The sequence below is a fragment of the Syngnathoides biaculeatus genome, chromosome 11, assembly GCF_019802595.1.
Source record: "Syngnathoides biaculeatus isolate LvHL_M chromosome 11, ASM1980259v1, whole genome shotgun sequence".
NCBI classification, from domain to species: domain Eukaryota; kingdom Metazoa; phylum Chordata; class Actinopteri; order Syngnathiformes; family Syngnathidae; genus Syngnathoides; species Syngnathoides biaculeatus.
In genome coordinates this window covers 13,676,172-13,691,280 of record NC_084650.1, presented here as the reverse complement: position 1 = coordinate 13,691,280, position 15,109 = coordinate 13,676,172, and the positions used below count along the sequence as shown (strand labels likewise).

At 48.8% G+C, this 15,109-nt stretch overlaps 1 protein-coding gene across 2 annotated transcripts in view; it reads right to left on the bottom strand.

Moving 5' to 3' along the window:
- The window catches only part of fat2 (FAT atypical cadherin 2), a 106,802-nt gene that overhangs the window by 4,006 nt on the left and 87,687 nt on the right, over positions 1-15,109 (bottom strand). For both annotated transcript variants that reach the window (XM_061834547.1, XM_061834548.1), the window contains exons 23-26: positions 13,399-13,553; positions 6,666-7,080; positions 2,470-2,623; positions 17-116 (exon numbers count right to left, since the gene is read on the bottom strand). In XM_061834547.1, the coding sequence (XP_061690531.1) occupies positions 17-116; positions 2,470-2,623; positions 6,666-7,080; positions 13,399-13,553 (824 nt within the window). The remainder of the gene's footprint in view (positions 1-16; positions 117-2,469; positions 2,624-6,665; positions 7,081-13,398; positions 13,554-15,109) is intronic.

The following is a 15,109-nucleotide window of genomic DNA, read 5'->3' as shown; positions in this document are numbered from 1 at the left end:
CGATCCGAGGACTGACCTGCGGCAGGGGGTCGCAGTGGAAGGATCCGGAAGAATCTCGACACAGGAAACCGCCGGGGCACGGGTCGGGAGAGCACACGTCGACGCCGTCCTGGCACCTGCGGGACCGGGGCAGGAGGGGAAGCGAAATCAAGCCTCCGTCGAGCTAAAAATGTCGTCCGATCACTTCTTGCGGAAGTGTGCGGCGAAGTCCCGGCGTAAAATATTCCACCAGGGGGAAGCTTCCAGTCGGAGTGAGGGATTCAAACGAGGGCCGGCGTTTCAAAAACTGCGTTTGGGTTTCAAAGAGCGGACTCAAGCGGTTAGCCTCAAGACACCGGGAGGTGACTTTTCGCTCAGGGGTGTTGAGCTTTCGCCGTCGGGTTTCCGAGCCATGGTTTGGTTTTCGGAGTCCTGTCTCCAGCCAGGGCGAGCGAGATTTGGGGCTCGAAACCACGTTCGGGACAACAATAACAAATATAACCAATAAATACACACAACAAATCATAGCATGTGACATAAAGTCACTGGCGGCAGGGTGGCTCAGCTGGACTGTGTTGGCCTCACAACGGAAGTCGCACTCGCGACCTGACCTCAGCTACGCCGCAGAAGATGGATGAATGCATACGATCCATCCGTCCATTTTCTTTGCCGCTTATCCTCAGGAGGGTCGCGGGAGTGCTTGGAGCCTACCCCAGCTGTCAACAGGCAGGAGGCGGGCTACACCCTGAACCGGTCGCCAGCCAATCGCAGGGCACGTGGGGACAAACAACCAATCGTACTCACAATCACACCTACGGGCAATTTAGAGCGTCCAAATAATGTTGCATGTTTTGGGGATGTGGGAGGAAACCGGAGTACCCGGAGAAAAGCCACGCAGACGGGTCCGGGATCGAACCCGGGACCTCAGAACTGTGAGGCCAACGTGCCGCCTCGATAATCTCCAATGTTGAAATTTCATGCAAAGTTTTTTTTTTTTTTTTTCTCTTTAAATATAAAATCGACCAACACCGCTTTTCTCGGAGTTGGCGGTCACGCCACGGCGTCCGCCGGTCCGTCCTGACCCTCGTCTCGTCTCTGCTCTCGCTTTAAGCGCCCGAGGAGGTCGCCCGTCAGCTCGCCCCGAGGCCGACCTTCTCCGCCCCCCTCCCGCGTCGCCGGCGAAAAGCGTCGCTAGGCGGATGGAGTGGACGGCCTCCGTTCCGATGGCGTCGCCGGAGAGCGGTCGCCGGGTTCCTTTGACACACATTTAGGGATCGACACGCACGAACGTGGTGCTCTGTTGTTTGCGTTAATCAAGTGGACGCCATCGTCTGATTAAGAGATTGATTATTGTCTGGATATTTGCTACACGCCTGCCTTTTGCACGGCTGGCGTGGGCATATCCACCCATCCATCCATCCATCCATCCATTTTCTTCACCGCTTATCCTCACAAGGGTCGCGGGAGTGCTACAGTCTATCCCAGCTCTCAATGGGCAGAGGGGGGGGGGGTACACCCTGAACTGGTCGCCGGCCAATCGCAGGCCAAAGAATAAAGTCACATTTTCTAAAATTTTGACTCACAACCTCATTAATTCTTTCAATTTTTTGAGCTGCTTATCCTCACTACGCTGGAGGGAGTGCTGGAGCCTATCCCAGCTATGTTCAGGCAGGAGGTGGGGCTACACCCTGGACTGGTTGCCACCCAATCGCAGGCCAAAGAATAAAGTCCATCCATCCATTTTCTTCACCGCTTATCCTCACAAGGGTCGCGGAGAGTGCCGGAGGCTATCCCAGCTGTCAAGGGGCAGTTGGAGGGGGGGTACACCCCGAACTGGTTTCCAGCCAATCGCAGGGCACATCGAGACGGACAATAGTCTCACTGTCACCCACAATCACACCTTTGGAGTGTCCAATTAATGTTGCATGTTTTTGGGATGTGGGAGGGAAACCGGAGTGCCCGGAGAAAACCCACACAGGCACGGGGGAGGATGTGCAGAGTCCACACGGGCGGGGCCGGGATCGAACCCAGGTCCTCAGAACTGTGAGGCCAACAATGCTTTACCAGCTGATCCACCGTGCCGCCAGCATGGGCATATCATTTTTTTGGTTTGTTTTAATCCTAACTATTTAGTACATACAGAGGAGGAACAGTCCAGCTTTCACCCAAAGCTAGCTGGGATTGCTTCCAGTTTGTGAGGATAAGCGGCTTGGATAATCGTCGCCCGGGCAACTTCCTGATCAGCGCCCAAGCAATATTTTAGTCTCCCGGGTCCCAGAGTTGCCGCGACTCAACCTCGGCGGTCTCGGCGAGTGAGACGGGCCTTTTAGTGAGTTTACTTTGCTGATTACGTATTAATGAACGTTATTACCGCCCCCTGCAGGCCTGGAGTGGAGCAGCAGCACACGGCACGGCAGATTTTGAACGATTTGCCCTCGGTACACGCACCGTTCGGAAACCAAAGTGTCCGAAATCCAAGAAAAAGTTTACCTCGCGTCGGGATGTTCCGTCGAGCAGTTGCAGGTGTATCCTCGCCCCTCGGGAACGCAGACGCGGCCGCGGGCGCACGGCTGCGAGGCGCACGGGTCGTCTTCCCGCTCGCAACGGGCGCCGTGGAACGAGCCTGGGCACCGGCAGCGGAACGCTGGACAAGGGAGAACACAACAAACCAGCGATAAGACGAGATCGACGACGAGACGGACAGAAAACCCAAGTGCAGAAAATTCGGCCATGATGCTGGAACCGTACATGGGTTGAACACTAGTGACACTGGTAATGCAACCCTTGTAATAATAATCATAATAATAATAATGTAAGTTGCAACAGTGGAGTAACAATGAAGCCAAACTTGCAATTTAACACGAGTTCAAGTAATGTGATAAGTGCAAGACGAACAGTGAAGTAATAACAGTGCGAGTGAAGTAGCATTCGAACATCCATCCATTTTCTTTGCCGCTTATCCTCACGAGCGTCGCGGGAGTGCTGGAGCTGTCGACGGGCAGGAGGCGGGGGACACCCTGAACTGGTTGCCAGCCAATCGTAGGGCACATGGAGACAAACAGCCACACCCACAATCACACCTGCGGCCAATTTAGAGTGTCCAATTCATGTTGCGTGTTTTTGGGGATGTGGGAGGAAACCGGAGCGCCCACCCGGAGAACATGCAAACGCCACACAGGTAGGTCCGGGATCGAACCCTGGACGTCAGGAGGCCAATGGTTAACCAGCTGATCCACTGTGCCACCTTCCTACCCTCCGTTTTTTTTTCCGGTCATCTCCGTCGATCCATTTCCTTTGCCGCTTATCCTCACGAGGGTCGCCGGGAGTGCTGGAGCCTACCCCAGCTGTCAACGGGCAGGAGGAGGTGGGGTCCCCCCTGAACTGGTCGCCAGCTCATCGCAGGGCACATGGAGACAAACAGCCGCACTCGCAATCACACCTACGGGCAATTTAGAGTGTCCAATGAATGAACCCCGCCCGGTCTTCAGAAGCAAGAATAAAGTCACATTTTTGAATTTTTTTACTCACAAGTTCATCAATTCATTCATTTTCTGAGCTGCTTATCCTCACAATGGCCGAGAGAGTGCTGAAGTCTATCCCAGCTATCTTCAGGCAGGAGGCGGGGTTACACCCAGAACTGGTCGCCGGCCAATCGCAGGGCACGTGGAGATAGACAACAGTCGCACTCCCAATCGCACCTACGGGCAATTTGGAGTCTCCAATGAATGAACCCCGCCCGGTCTTCAGAAGCTAGAACCAGTTTTTTTTCTTTGAGAAATCCATATTTCCCCCCGAGTTATGGCAACGTGAACGCAAGAGCCCGTGGGTTTTCTCCGGCCTGCCACATTAATTGGACCCTCTAAATTGCCCGTAGGCGTGATTGCGAGTGCGACTGTTTGTCCCGATGTGCCCTGCGACTAACTGGCGACCGGTTCAGGGCGTACCCCGCCTCCTGCTCGTCGACAGCCGGGATAGGCTGCGGCACTCCCCGCGACCCTGGTGAGGATAAGCGGATAAGAAAATGGATGCATGGATGTAAACTACTTCTAAAATTAGTGAAGCAACAAAGGAAGTCAAACTATTAAAGTCGTATCGGAAAAGCAACACTCGTCATGTAACAGTACAGTCGTAAAGTATCGCTAGTAACTAAAAAAATACTTAATACTGTAACGTAGTAAATTTAAGTAACCCTAGAAAAATAACACTAATACATGACAGTGGTAAAGTAGCACCCATGAAGCTTACTTCGTGGGTGCTACTTTCGAGTAAGAGTAAAAGAGTAACAGTCAAGAGTAAGAGTAATAAAGAGTAAAGAGTAACACTATTCAAGTAACACTAAAGCACTGGCAAAGTGAAATTAAGGTCATCACTCATTAAGCGAAATTAAAGGAACACTAGAAAACTAACAGTCATGTAAACAAACTGGTATGAAATAATGAATGAAAACTCATAAAGTAACAAAAATAAAGTGACACTGGTAAAACAAGACTCGTAAAAGGTGTCACGTAACGTCCGAGTTAGTAAACTGATAAAAGTAATAACAGTGTAATAACACGTAAAGGAAAAGGAATAACGTCGACTTTTTGCTTCACGCACGCATGCGGCGCAATGCGACGGCAACATCGCACAAAAACAGCGTAAACGCTACACAACGCGCTTACAGTAATTAAAAGAGTTGTCTGTTGTGTTGCATTTGTCTTCACACCTTCAGGACACACACACACACACGTGGCCACTGAGTGTCAAGATTTAACATTTCAGACGCGATTTTTATCGGCGCCGCTCTGAATTGCAAAGCGAGCCGAGACGCTATCTCGGCTAAAGAAGGGACCCCGCGCTCGCCAATTAGCGATAAGCCAAAATGCTAATGAGGGTCAGCACGGGACTGCGGCCTCGAGAGTCTCTTTCTTGTCCACCTTCTTCTTCTTCTTCTTGCGCGCCAAAGGGAACACTTTCCTGTGCTGCCGTAAAAAAAAAAATATCGCTGCTACACGGCCAGCGGTGGCTCGGCGCGAAAAATAGAAAGAAAAGAAAAGAGTAGAACAGAAGAAAAGGTGTTTTTCTTCACTCCTGTCTGACTTTTTCTTTTTGTTGTGCTTTCACGGCACAAACCACAGGTTGAAACCACACAAAAGATTTTCACATAGCGACTCAGGTGCTTGAATTCCGTTACATATTTAGGAGTGACTCATCCTGCCTCTGATACAAAGGCCATTGGGTGGGTGGGGGGCTGGGGGGGGGGGCACTGAGTCAGTATAAATCGGTTGCATCAGAGCCAAAACACGCCACTAATTACAAAGTCAACTATTAACCATAAATTTGAAATGTTACGTTATGTTGCCTCCTATATTTAAAATACAGAATTAGCTAACGAAACAAGCCGAAAGAAAAAGAAGAAGAAGAATTAGCTTTTTGGGCAATGTATCATCTGTGTTTTCATCCTTAATCAGGCTGCCCCAAGGTGGAATTTTAACATTATACACCATCTCATCCTGTATTTTCTACTTTGGCTTCGGACCAGAACTTTTTTACTTAAAAAAAAAAAAAAAAGAGAAAATCTCGTCCAGTTTCACCAATTTTTCTTCAATTATTTACATACCCCGGTGTTTGTAATTATGAGTGTACCACTTTAAAATGGAGGGGGGCGGTGTCAGGTAAACGAGGAAGTAGAGGGTGTGGCCGAGCAGCAGCTCTTTGTTTGCTGCCATTTTTTAAAAAAAATTATTAAAAAAAAAACTCGTTAGGCTGTAGTTGACTGCGCTGGATCTGTTTTCGTCTGCGCTGAGAGTGTGCGACAAGTGCGCAAATGCGCAGTTGCGCAGCTTAGAGGGAACATTGCATGCGCCTTTTATCTGCTTTTGCTGTTCACGCAGAACCTCGGAATTTTCTGGATCCGACTCAGTAGCCTCTTTCCCGCTGCTTGTCAGAGCCGGCTTTTTTATTTTTTGGTTTTGTGTGGAAGGTATCAATAGGTAATGTCAAAAGTGGAAAGGAAGTCTGGAATAAATAAATAAATAAATAAATCGACCAAACCAAAAAAATCAAAAATAGGTCGACAAAAGCTTTCTGCCTTGAACCTTTTTGCCCCCCCCACCCAAAAAAAAAAAAAAAAAATGTGTTGTATTTTTTTGCACTGCTGGAACAACCCGAATTTCATTTATTGCAGATGGAGCGTTGTGCCAGTGATAAACGTTGCCAAAAACGACAAAGTCTGCAAGTGATTTTGAAGACACTGTTTGATGTGCACTGCACATATAACATGATAACTATGAATGAGCTGAATGTAGTGCTCATTTTTTACCTAAAGATGAAACCACTAGCCTGCTAATGCTAACTGCGATTGCTAACCATTTAGCATTTACCTGTCTCAAATTCTGTAGACCATCAAATTTGATACCAAACACTCAGCAACAACTTATGCACTCTAAGGATTGAGGTTCCTCTCTCATAAATGAAATTAAAATGCATTTGTGTAGTGAAAAAAGTAAATTTCTTTTTTGGGTGACAGTTATTATTTGATTGTTCGATCAAAAACCAATAGGGGAATCGATTCTAAAAAGATTTGAGTAGAATGAGGGGCCTAAAAATAAGAAGGGGAGCAATCCAACAGCAGCCATCGCCGGCAGAACGGGACCCTCTCACAAGGCTTTTGGACTTTAAGTGACCCAAGACAGGCACGCGCTCACCTCCGCTTTCGTCCTGGTGGCAGGTCCCTCCGTTGCGGCAGGGCTTGTCGTCGCAGGGTCCCCCACCACCGCAGCACTCGTAGACCCCGAACACCCGCCTCCTGCCCAGACCCGACCACTCCGACGCGTTCCCCGCTCCGATCGGCTCCCCGTCGAGCTCCGCGTGCTCCACGCAGCCGCGGAATCGCCGACCGGCGAAGAGCAAGACCCCGCCGGAGCGCATCATGCGGCACGGCGACGGCAGATCGGCGGAAGCGGGCGGCCGACGGTCCAAAGTGAGCCTCAGGGACGCGGCGCTCACCTCCAGCAGGACGCGGTGCCAGCGGCCGTCCGACACCGCGGGGGACGCCGGGGCCAGCCGGGACGTGGGCGGCCCGCCGCAGCTGAAGGAGAAGTGAAGATGCCCGCCGCTCACCTACGGACGAAAGACCGAATCCGGGGAAAGACTTGGCGTGATCGAGGACTTGAAACTGTCTTTAAAAAAATGATAATGTAAGTTGTGTGTGTGGAAAACGCGAAAAACTGCCGCCGGACCCGACTCAACGGCAACAAGTTTTCACGTGTGGTTTGTGACATTTATGAACTAATTGTCTTGTACGTTTACAAAAATACACTTTTGGGTCATTGCGGGCATTTTCTTTGATGCTTACAAAACCTTCCATTCGTGGAAGACGACAATGTTTTTGATACTTGCAAAAAAAAACAAAACAGATTAGCTTAACTCAAGATGCTAACTTTGATGTCCGTCTTTGGGTTTTAGCGAAGACTACATTTTCATTTCAACCTTACAAAAAGTGTACAGTTGCTCCGTTGAAACTTCGCTGCGTGTTAAAAAATATTTGTACAAAACTTTAATGTTGATATAAAAAAAAAAAAAAAGACATTAGGACCCTGCGCAGGTCCTGAATGCAGCTAAGATCTCATTAGCGAGTCTCGTTCCGAAGCGTCGCTCGTCGGAACAACGAAGACGACCCCAAAGCGCGGCCTTGGTCGCTACGGCGATGAGGATTCGCGCTCGACGCGGTTCAGCCGAGCGGACGGCAAGTCACCATCTTGGCGTGAGTTCGATTTTCGCCTTTGCGGATCCATCCGGAGGCTCCGCGCGTTGCCGCAAACATTTGATTTGATTTCCTGGAGGAATTGCAGCAATTCAACCTGCTGCCATTGTTATTGATTGGAGAAAGAATGCCTTGCCCTAAAGTTCAAAGCCACAAAGTCCAACGTCCAGCCGGAAAAAAAGGGCTTCGGTAAATTGTCACGATCAGAATGTTCCCGTTTACGCTGATGACTTCGGATCAAAATTTGATCTATTTTGAAGTAAACTAGAAAAAAAAGCTCAGATGAATTCGGGCCACGTGCGCCACTGGACCGACCGCCACTTCCGGCGGGGGAAATGTTGGCACGTCGCTCGTCGGCACGTGGGGGGAGCGGCTCTCTACGTCGGCGGCGGAACGCGAGGTCGGCTTTCCCTCGCGATGCATTTTACATCGCTGGCTGTCATCTCCGCTGCCAGGAAGATTTACGGCAGCGGCGGTCGACGGGTTCGCGACTTCATAAATCAACGACCCACGGAACTGCGACGCTCACGAACGCAAAGTTATGGCATGATTAAAAAAAAAAAAAAAGGATTCACTGAGCTCACTTAGAACTTTTCTGTAATAAAATGTAAAAAAAAAAAAACCAGCCGACGGGGTTTGAGGCTCATTGGCATGCACGGCGGCCGTCTTGACGGCGAGCACCCCCCCCATTAGCCGGCACGGCGGGGGTCCCGATCGCGCTGCCGGGAGGGCCTTCCCGCGCACAAACCGCTGCCCCCGTGCGCCTCGAAAAAACGTCACCAAAAAAAGACGCGGACGCCCGTGCCGTGACTGTCAATGGGAGGAACTTCCTCGCATCCGTTCGCTCGCTCGCTCGTGCCTTTCACACGGAACCCTGCAAAGTAGGAAGTCAGCCGCGTTCACACGGTCGGTGCGACCAGATAAATTTGAAGGGACGTTCTCAAATAGTGGGCCCGTTGCCTCTGAGGTACTGTAACTCGGGGGTCCACGATGTCATTTGTAATAAAATCTTATACCTTTTATCCATCCATCCGTTATCTACCGCTTTTCCGGGTCGGGTCGCAAGGGAAGTAGCTTCAGCAGGGATACCCGGACTTCCCTTTCCCCAGCCACTTCTTCCGGCTCTTCCGGACCGATCCCGAGGCGTTCCCGAGCCAGCCGAGAGACAAAAGTCTCTCCAGCGTGTCCCGGGTTGTCCTCTGGATCTCTTTCCGGTGGGACCTGACCGAGGAGGCGTCCGGATCAGACGCCCCGGCCGCCTCATCCGGCTCCTCTCAATGCGGAGGAGCAGCGGCTCGACACCGAGCCCCTCCCTGATGACCGAGGTTCTCACCCTATCTCTGCGGATCGTTTCGGCCGCTTGTATTGTAGCCTTTTATGATTTGTAAAAAAAAAAAAAAAATCAAATACCTCGATAACGGAACCACAGCACAAATAAAACGAGCATTACAGACCGGTTTAGCGACGGGACGTGATTGACGCGCATTCCCAGCTCGCCGTTGAAAAATTCTTTTACCCTTGGAAGCTAACCCGAGTGACGAAATTCACGAAGAAACGGCCCAATTGCCGAGCTGCGTACGCAAAAGGGGGTGAAAAAAAAAAATCGTGAAAGGAGCTGGTTTTGCACGCTGTCCATTTTTAAGCTGCGTGGAATCGCTGAAAAGAAAGTTCTAGCATTTCTTTTAGGGTTGCATCCTTGTTGAAACGTTCCAACAAATTGGCGTCAACTTCACCCCGTTGTTTTTTTTTTTTTTTTTTTTTGCCAAACCCGAAGCGGGAGTCGACAGATGACCATCTTTACAAATTCTCTCTGAAGTCCATCGCGCTTCCCTACGACGCCTTCTTAACGCCGAACCGGCGCCCGGGAGTGCGGCGCTGCAGTTCTGGGATGAGGTGTCCTTTTGAGGTGGTTTGGTTTTTTTTTTTTTTTTCTTCTTCTTCTTCTTCTTCTTCTTTCCCTCCCCCTAGAATCAAGGTGATTGAACATTCTGCCGGCGTGCGACAAGCCCCCGCGAGGGGCGGCATCACGCGGCACTTCATCTGCTCAGAGAATTATTCATGGCCGCCGTGCACAATACAAACCGTTCCGCCGCTCGGGCGGACGGGCGGATTGTTGTGCCGAGCTCAGCAACGGATTCGATTGAAGGGAAAAAAAAACTTTTTTTCTTTTTTGGGGGGACTTTTTCTCTATCAGATCGCCTTCAAAACTCTCGAGATGATTTTTTTTTTTTGGGTGGGGGGAAGGGAGGAGAGACGCCGTCACCGGGCTGGCAAGTTTGGGGTCGTTCGGGCAAACTGTCAATAAGTCTTATGTTGTAGTTTTCGAAAATCACTGAGATAATTGCTAAATAGTTTGTACTATAAATACTGTAATTTCTCGAGTATAATGCGCACCACCAAAGTTGACCTAAAAAAAAAAAATCCAGGAAAACCCTTCTACCAACGTACAATGCGCATCACCAATTTGCCGCTATCCCTACGCTGTAAATATTAGGAATTATCTGTATTTCTATTTTGCTAAATTTGTACTTTTAGTGTTTGTACTGGTATTGGTTTTCAAAAAAATCGCTCATCCCTCAATGAACTAAAATAAATGCGAGCGACAGCATAACATTTTATTGATACTGTTATAATAATGCGCTCTATTGACTTTTGGAAAATATTTTTGGACAAAAAAGTGCGCATTATTTTCGAGAAATTACGGTAAATGAAATTTAGGAGTCCGGCTGTTGGTCTCAATGTTCCCTGCGATTGGCTGGCGACCAGTTCAGGGTGTAACCCCGCCTCCTGCCCGTTGACAGCCGGGATGGGCTCCAGCACTCCCCGCGACCCTCGTGAGGATAAGCGGCAAAGAAAATGGATGGATGGATAAATCAAACTTGGCATCTGAGTTTTTCAAAATGCCCAAAGTAGTTGAAATAATTTTCAGACTTCCAGGCTTTTTTTTTTCTTTTCAGGCATGGCTTCTTTTTCTCTGTGATGACTTTATAAATATCCATCCATCCATTATCCAAGCCGCTTATCCTCACAAGGGTCACGGGAGAGCTGGAGCACTAACCCTAAGCTTCAGGCGGAAGGCGGAGTACACCCTGAACTGGTCGCCAGTCAGTCGCAGGGCACATATCGACGCCATCACTGAGTGGGAGTCGATATCGATATTATTACCAAATTTCATGTTCTCAGGAGATAATTTCCCTCGTTGGAGTTATTAAAGTTTTGTGTTTTTTTTTTTTGATGATTCATCAAACTTTACCCTCATGCTCCCCTCACACACAATAACTTACAGTATACAAAAATATTTATTTAGTCCATCGGCAAAAAATTTTTTATACAGATATTGAATATTGTTTAGTCTCAACTCTTTCGTCAGCGAGTTTGCATTTAATTTAACGTTAGCGAATAACGTACAGCAAATTTTTCTGCTACTTGTGCTGGGACAAACGAGCATCACTATTTTTGTCATGCAATCGAAACATAATCACACTACTGTATCATTTTTTTTTTTTTTAAATCTTCGTTTTAATATTTTTGTTGTCCTTTTTAGCTTGCCCTGATGATAAGCTGGCTTCATTTTGTCGTGCGCATCGCAGCGTCCGCTTAACGCCGATTGCAGGTGACGTCGAACGATCCCCAGCCTTTGCTCGGAGGCCGGCAACAGCCAGCGAGAGATCTGCACAACGGCGCGTTGTTCCGCAGTGCTTTGTCAACTGGTGTGGACCGATGTCGGCGTCCCCTCGGCGGGGGTGGGGTGGGGGTTGGGGGTCCCCCCTCCTGCCCGGTGCCTTAGGCACTTGCCTGGCTCGTGGTCGACATGTCGACTGAATTTAATTTGCTGAGGCCTCAACGTGGCTGAATATTTCCTAAAATCCTGTTGAGGGCAACGGCGACAAATGAGCTGAAAATCGACGTTTGAAACCAAAATGACTGACTTCCCGTGTCTTTGCAATCACGGATTCTTGGGACTTTGTAGCGGTTCTACTGATGGTGGAAATGTCGGCAAAATATCATGATGCTAAATCTTTGGAGGATGTTTTCTTTAAACTAGCGTGTCGGACTGACTGCGTATTTTGAGACTTTTTTTGTGGCAGAATATATGTGAGTGAATGACAGGGGTGGAGGGGGAAGTGTGAGGCTACAGGGAGAAGAGATGGCGAGGGTGGACGACTTCAAATACTCGGGGTCAACGATACAGAGCAATGGAGAGTGCGGTAAGGAAGTGAAGAAACGGGTCCAATCGGGGAGGAACAGTTGGCGGAAGGTGTCTGGTGTTTTATGTGACAAAAGAGTCTCCGCCCAGGATGAAGCGAACAGGCGGAGGAACAGTTAGAAAGATGGAGGTACGGACTGGAAAGGAGAGGAATGAAGATTAGCTGAAGTAAAACAGAATATATGTGCGTGAATGAGAAGGGCAGAGGAGGAAGAGTGAAGCTCCATGGAGAAGAGATGGCGAGGGTGGAGGACTTCAAATACTTGGGGTCAACATTACAGAGAAATGATGAGTGTGGTAAGGAAGTGAAGAAACGGGTCCAAGAGGGATGGAACCGCTGGCTTAAGGTGTCTGGTGTTTTATGTGACAGAAGAGTCTCCGCTAAGATGAAGCGAACAGGCGGAGGAACAATTAAAAAGATAGAGGAACGGACTGGAAAGGAGAGGAATGAAGATTAGCCGAAGTAAAACACAATTTATGTGGGGCGGAGGAGGAATGGTGAAGCTCCATGGAGAAGAAATGGCGAGGGTGGAGGACTTCAAATACTTGGGGTCAACGATACAGAGAAATGGAGAGTGCGGTAAGGAAGTGAAGAAACGAGCCCAAGCGGGGTGGAACACAAAAGGTGTCTGGGGTTCTATGTGACAGAAGAGTCTCCGCCAGGATGAAGGGCAAAGTTTTTAAAACAGTGGTGAGGCTGGCCATGATGTACGGATCAGAGACGGTGGCGCTGAAGAGACAACAGAAAGCAGAACTGGAGGTGGCAGAAATGAAGATGCTGAGGTTCTCGCTCGGAGTGAGCAGGTTGGAAAGGATTAGAAATGAGCCCTTTAGAGGGACAGCCAAAGTTGGATGTTTTGGAGACAAGGTGAGAGAGAGCAGACTTCGATGGTTGGGACATGTCCAGAGGCGAGAGAGTGAGGAAATTGGTAGGAGAATGGTAAGGATGGAGCTACCAGGGAAGAGAGCGAGAGGAAGACCAAAGAGAAGGTTGATGGATGTTGTGAGGGACCACATGAGGACAGTGAGTGTTAAGAGAGGAAGATGCACGAGATAGGCTAAGATGGAAAAAGATGACACGCTGTGGCGACCCCTAACGGGACAAGCCGAAGGGAAAAGAAGAAGACGACTCATGATGAACACGTTGGCCAAATTGCATGTTGCCTCGTGACGCCGTCTTCAGGGACACACTAAATTTGTTGTTTTAATCTCGTCGCAACTGAGCTTCCTGACGCTAACGGAGCTGCAAATGCAAAAGCCAAAATCGTGGACTTCCTGTGCCTTCCCAAACATTTTTCCCCGAGGGCTGATTTTGTTTTTATTGAGTTGCAACTCATCCAAAGGAGACTAACTGAACCGATTTAAAAGTCTTTCTGTGTCTTTTCAGGCGTGATATCGGAGAGGTTTTAGCAGGTCTACTCATCGTAGTCATAACCTTTTGGCGGCGGTCAAAAGACTTGCGGGTTACCTCCAAGCTTCCCCAGTCGGTGCCGTTGACCATCATGAGGAGACCATCTTCCTGGAAGGTCCTGAAGCTCAAAGAGACAGTGAAGTCCTGCCGGTCCTCATCCATGCCGTGGATGTACTTCAGGTAGCCCTCGTCTCTGAACCTTAGTGCAGATTCTGAGACAAAAAAAAACACACATGAAGATGTACTGAGACCAAGGCCAGTCAAATTGCCCGAGGAATAATGGGTTTCAAGACCAGGTTTGGGTTTTAAAGAAGGATTTGAAATTCGGGTTAGGTTTCTGGCCAGGGTTAGGGTTTCAAATTACAGTTGCAAGTCAAGGCTTGGGTTTGACTTAAGGTTAGAGGTCAGTTAAGGGTTTTAAATTTGGCTTTCAAATCAGATTCGGGTTTGGATTAAGGGTTAGGGTTTGAAATAAAGGTTTCAAGTGAGGATTTGAAAGCAGGCTTAGGCCTACAAACATTGGTTGAGGTTTCAAGTCACGATCAAGTTTCAAATTAGACTTTTTAAATCCAAGTTCACCTAAGGGTAAGTCTTTCAAGCATTTGTTGAATGGTCGAACGCCAACAACTGATGCTAATATCATCCGATTGGCGCCGATTACACGTAAAAACGCAACAAGTGTGCGTGGATCCTGTTGCCATTGACATCAAAACAAACGTCAAACGAGGATCAATTCTGATTTGCCGTCTGCCTGACGCGCATTGAGGAGGAGCTCAAAAACAAAGAAAAAGCACCTTTGATGTGTTTTTTCTTTTCTCCCCCCCGAACATTCCAAAAGCCGAAAAACAAAACCGCCGCCGGCTCAAAGTCAAGCGCGTCGACATCGATAATGAGAGACGAGCGAACGGATGAGTCACCGTTGACGGGCACATCAATGGACGCCCTGAATATGCCCGTTAAGTGGAGGGTTGCGTTCGCGATCGTTCGCATCGATCGTCCGTCCGCTTCCTCCGTCCAGTGATGAGCATCAAAAAAAAAAAAAAAAAAAAAACCCAGCATCAAAAGCTAGCGTGTCCTAGCGGAAAACAAAATACTCTCGGAAGTCATCACTGAGTGCACGACCGACTGATGTCTAACGACGTCAAACACTCTCACAAACACGCACACGCACGCGGCGTTGTTGTTCATTTTTTTTATTGACCGTCGACCTGAGGAGAACCACGAAAGCCGTCGGGTGGAAGAGGAGCGTCATTTACAACGTCGGCTGTAAATGTCAAGTCGAATCAGAAAAGGCGTGTACAGTTTTACCCGGGTAGACGTAATAAAAGCTCGCGGTTGTTGGATAAAAGGCCGGATGCCAACAGACGCCTTCCTGATTTGTTTTATCAGCTCTCTTCAGTCTCTTAAGACGCTTTCGTCAAAATAAGACGTTCCAAAACAAGCGGATAACGCCGTTCTTTCTCTCTCTCTCTGGAGGAGCCGCCGGCTTACAATTCTTCCAAAAGCACTGCTGCTAATCCTGGCAGGAATGCCCACACATATCAACACCCCCGTGACCGGCGCTATCGTTGGCTTTGACGCATCTGCCAGGCGGAAGAGGCTTTTCTCGTTTTCTTGTCGCCAGACAGCTAACAAATGAACGTTAGCCACCAGAACGTGATGACATGTACAATTTGTCTTCTTCTCATTCAGTGAGGAACATCTAAATCACCGCTGGAAGTGGAAATGTGCGTCCATTTACTGCAAATGCATGAGCAAATGTACAAAA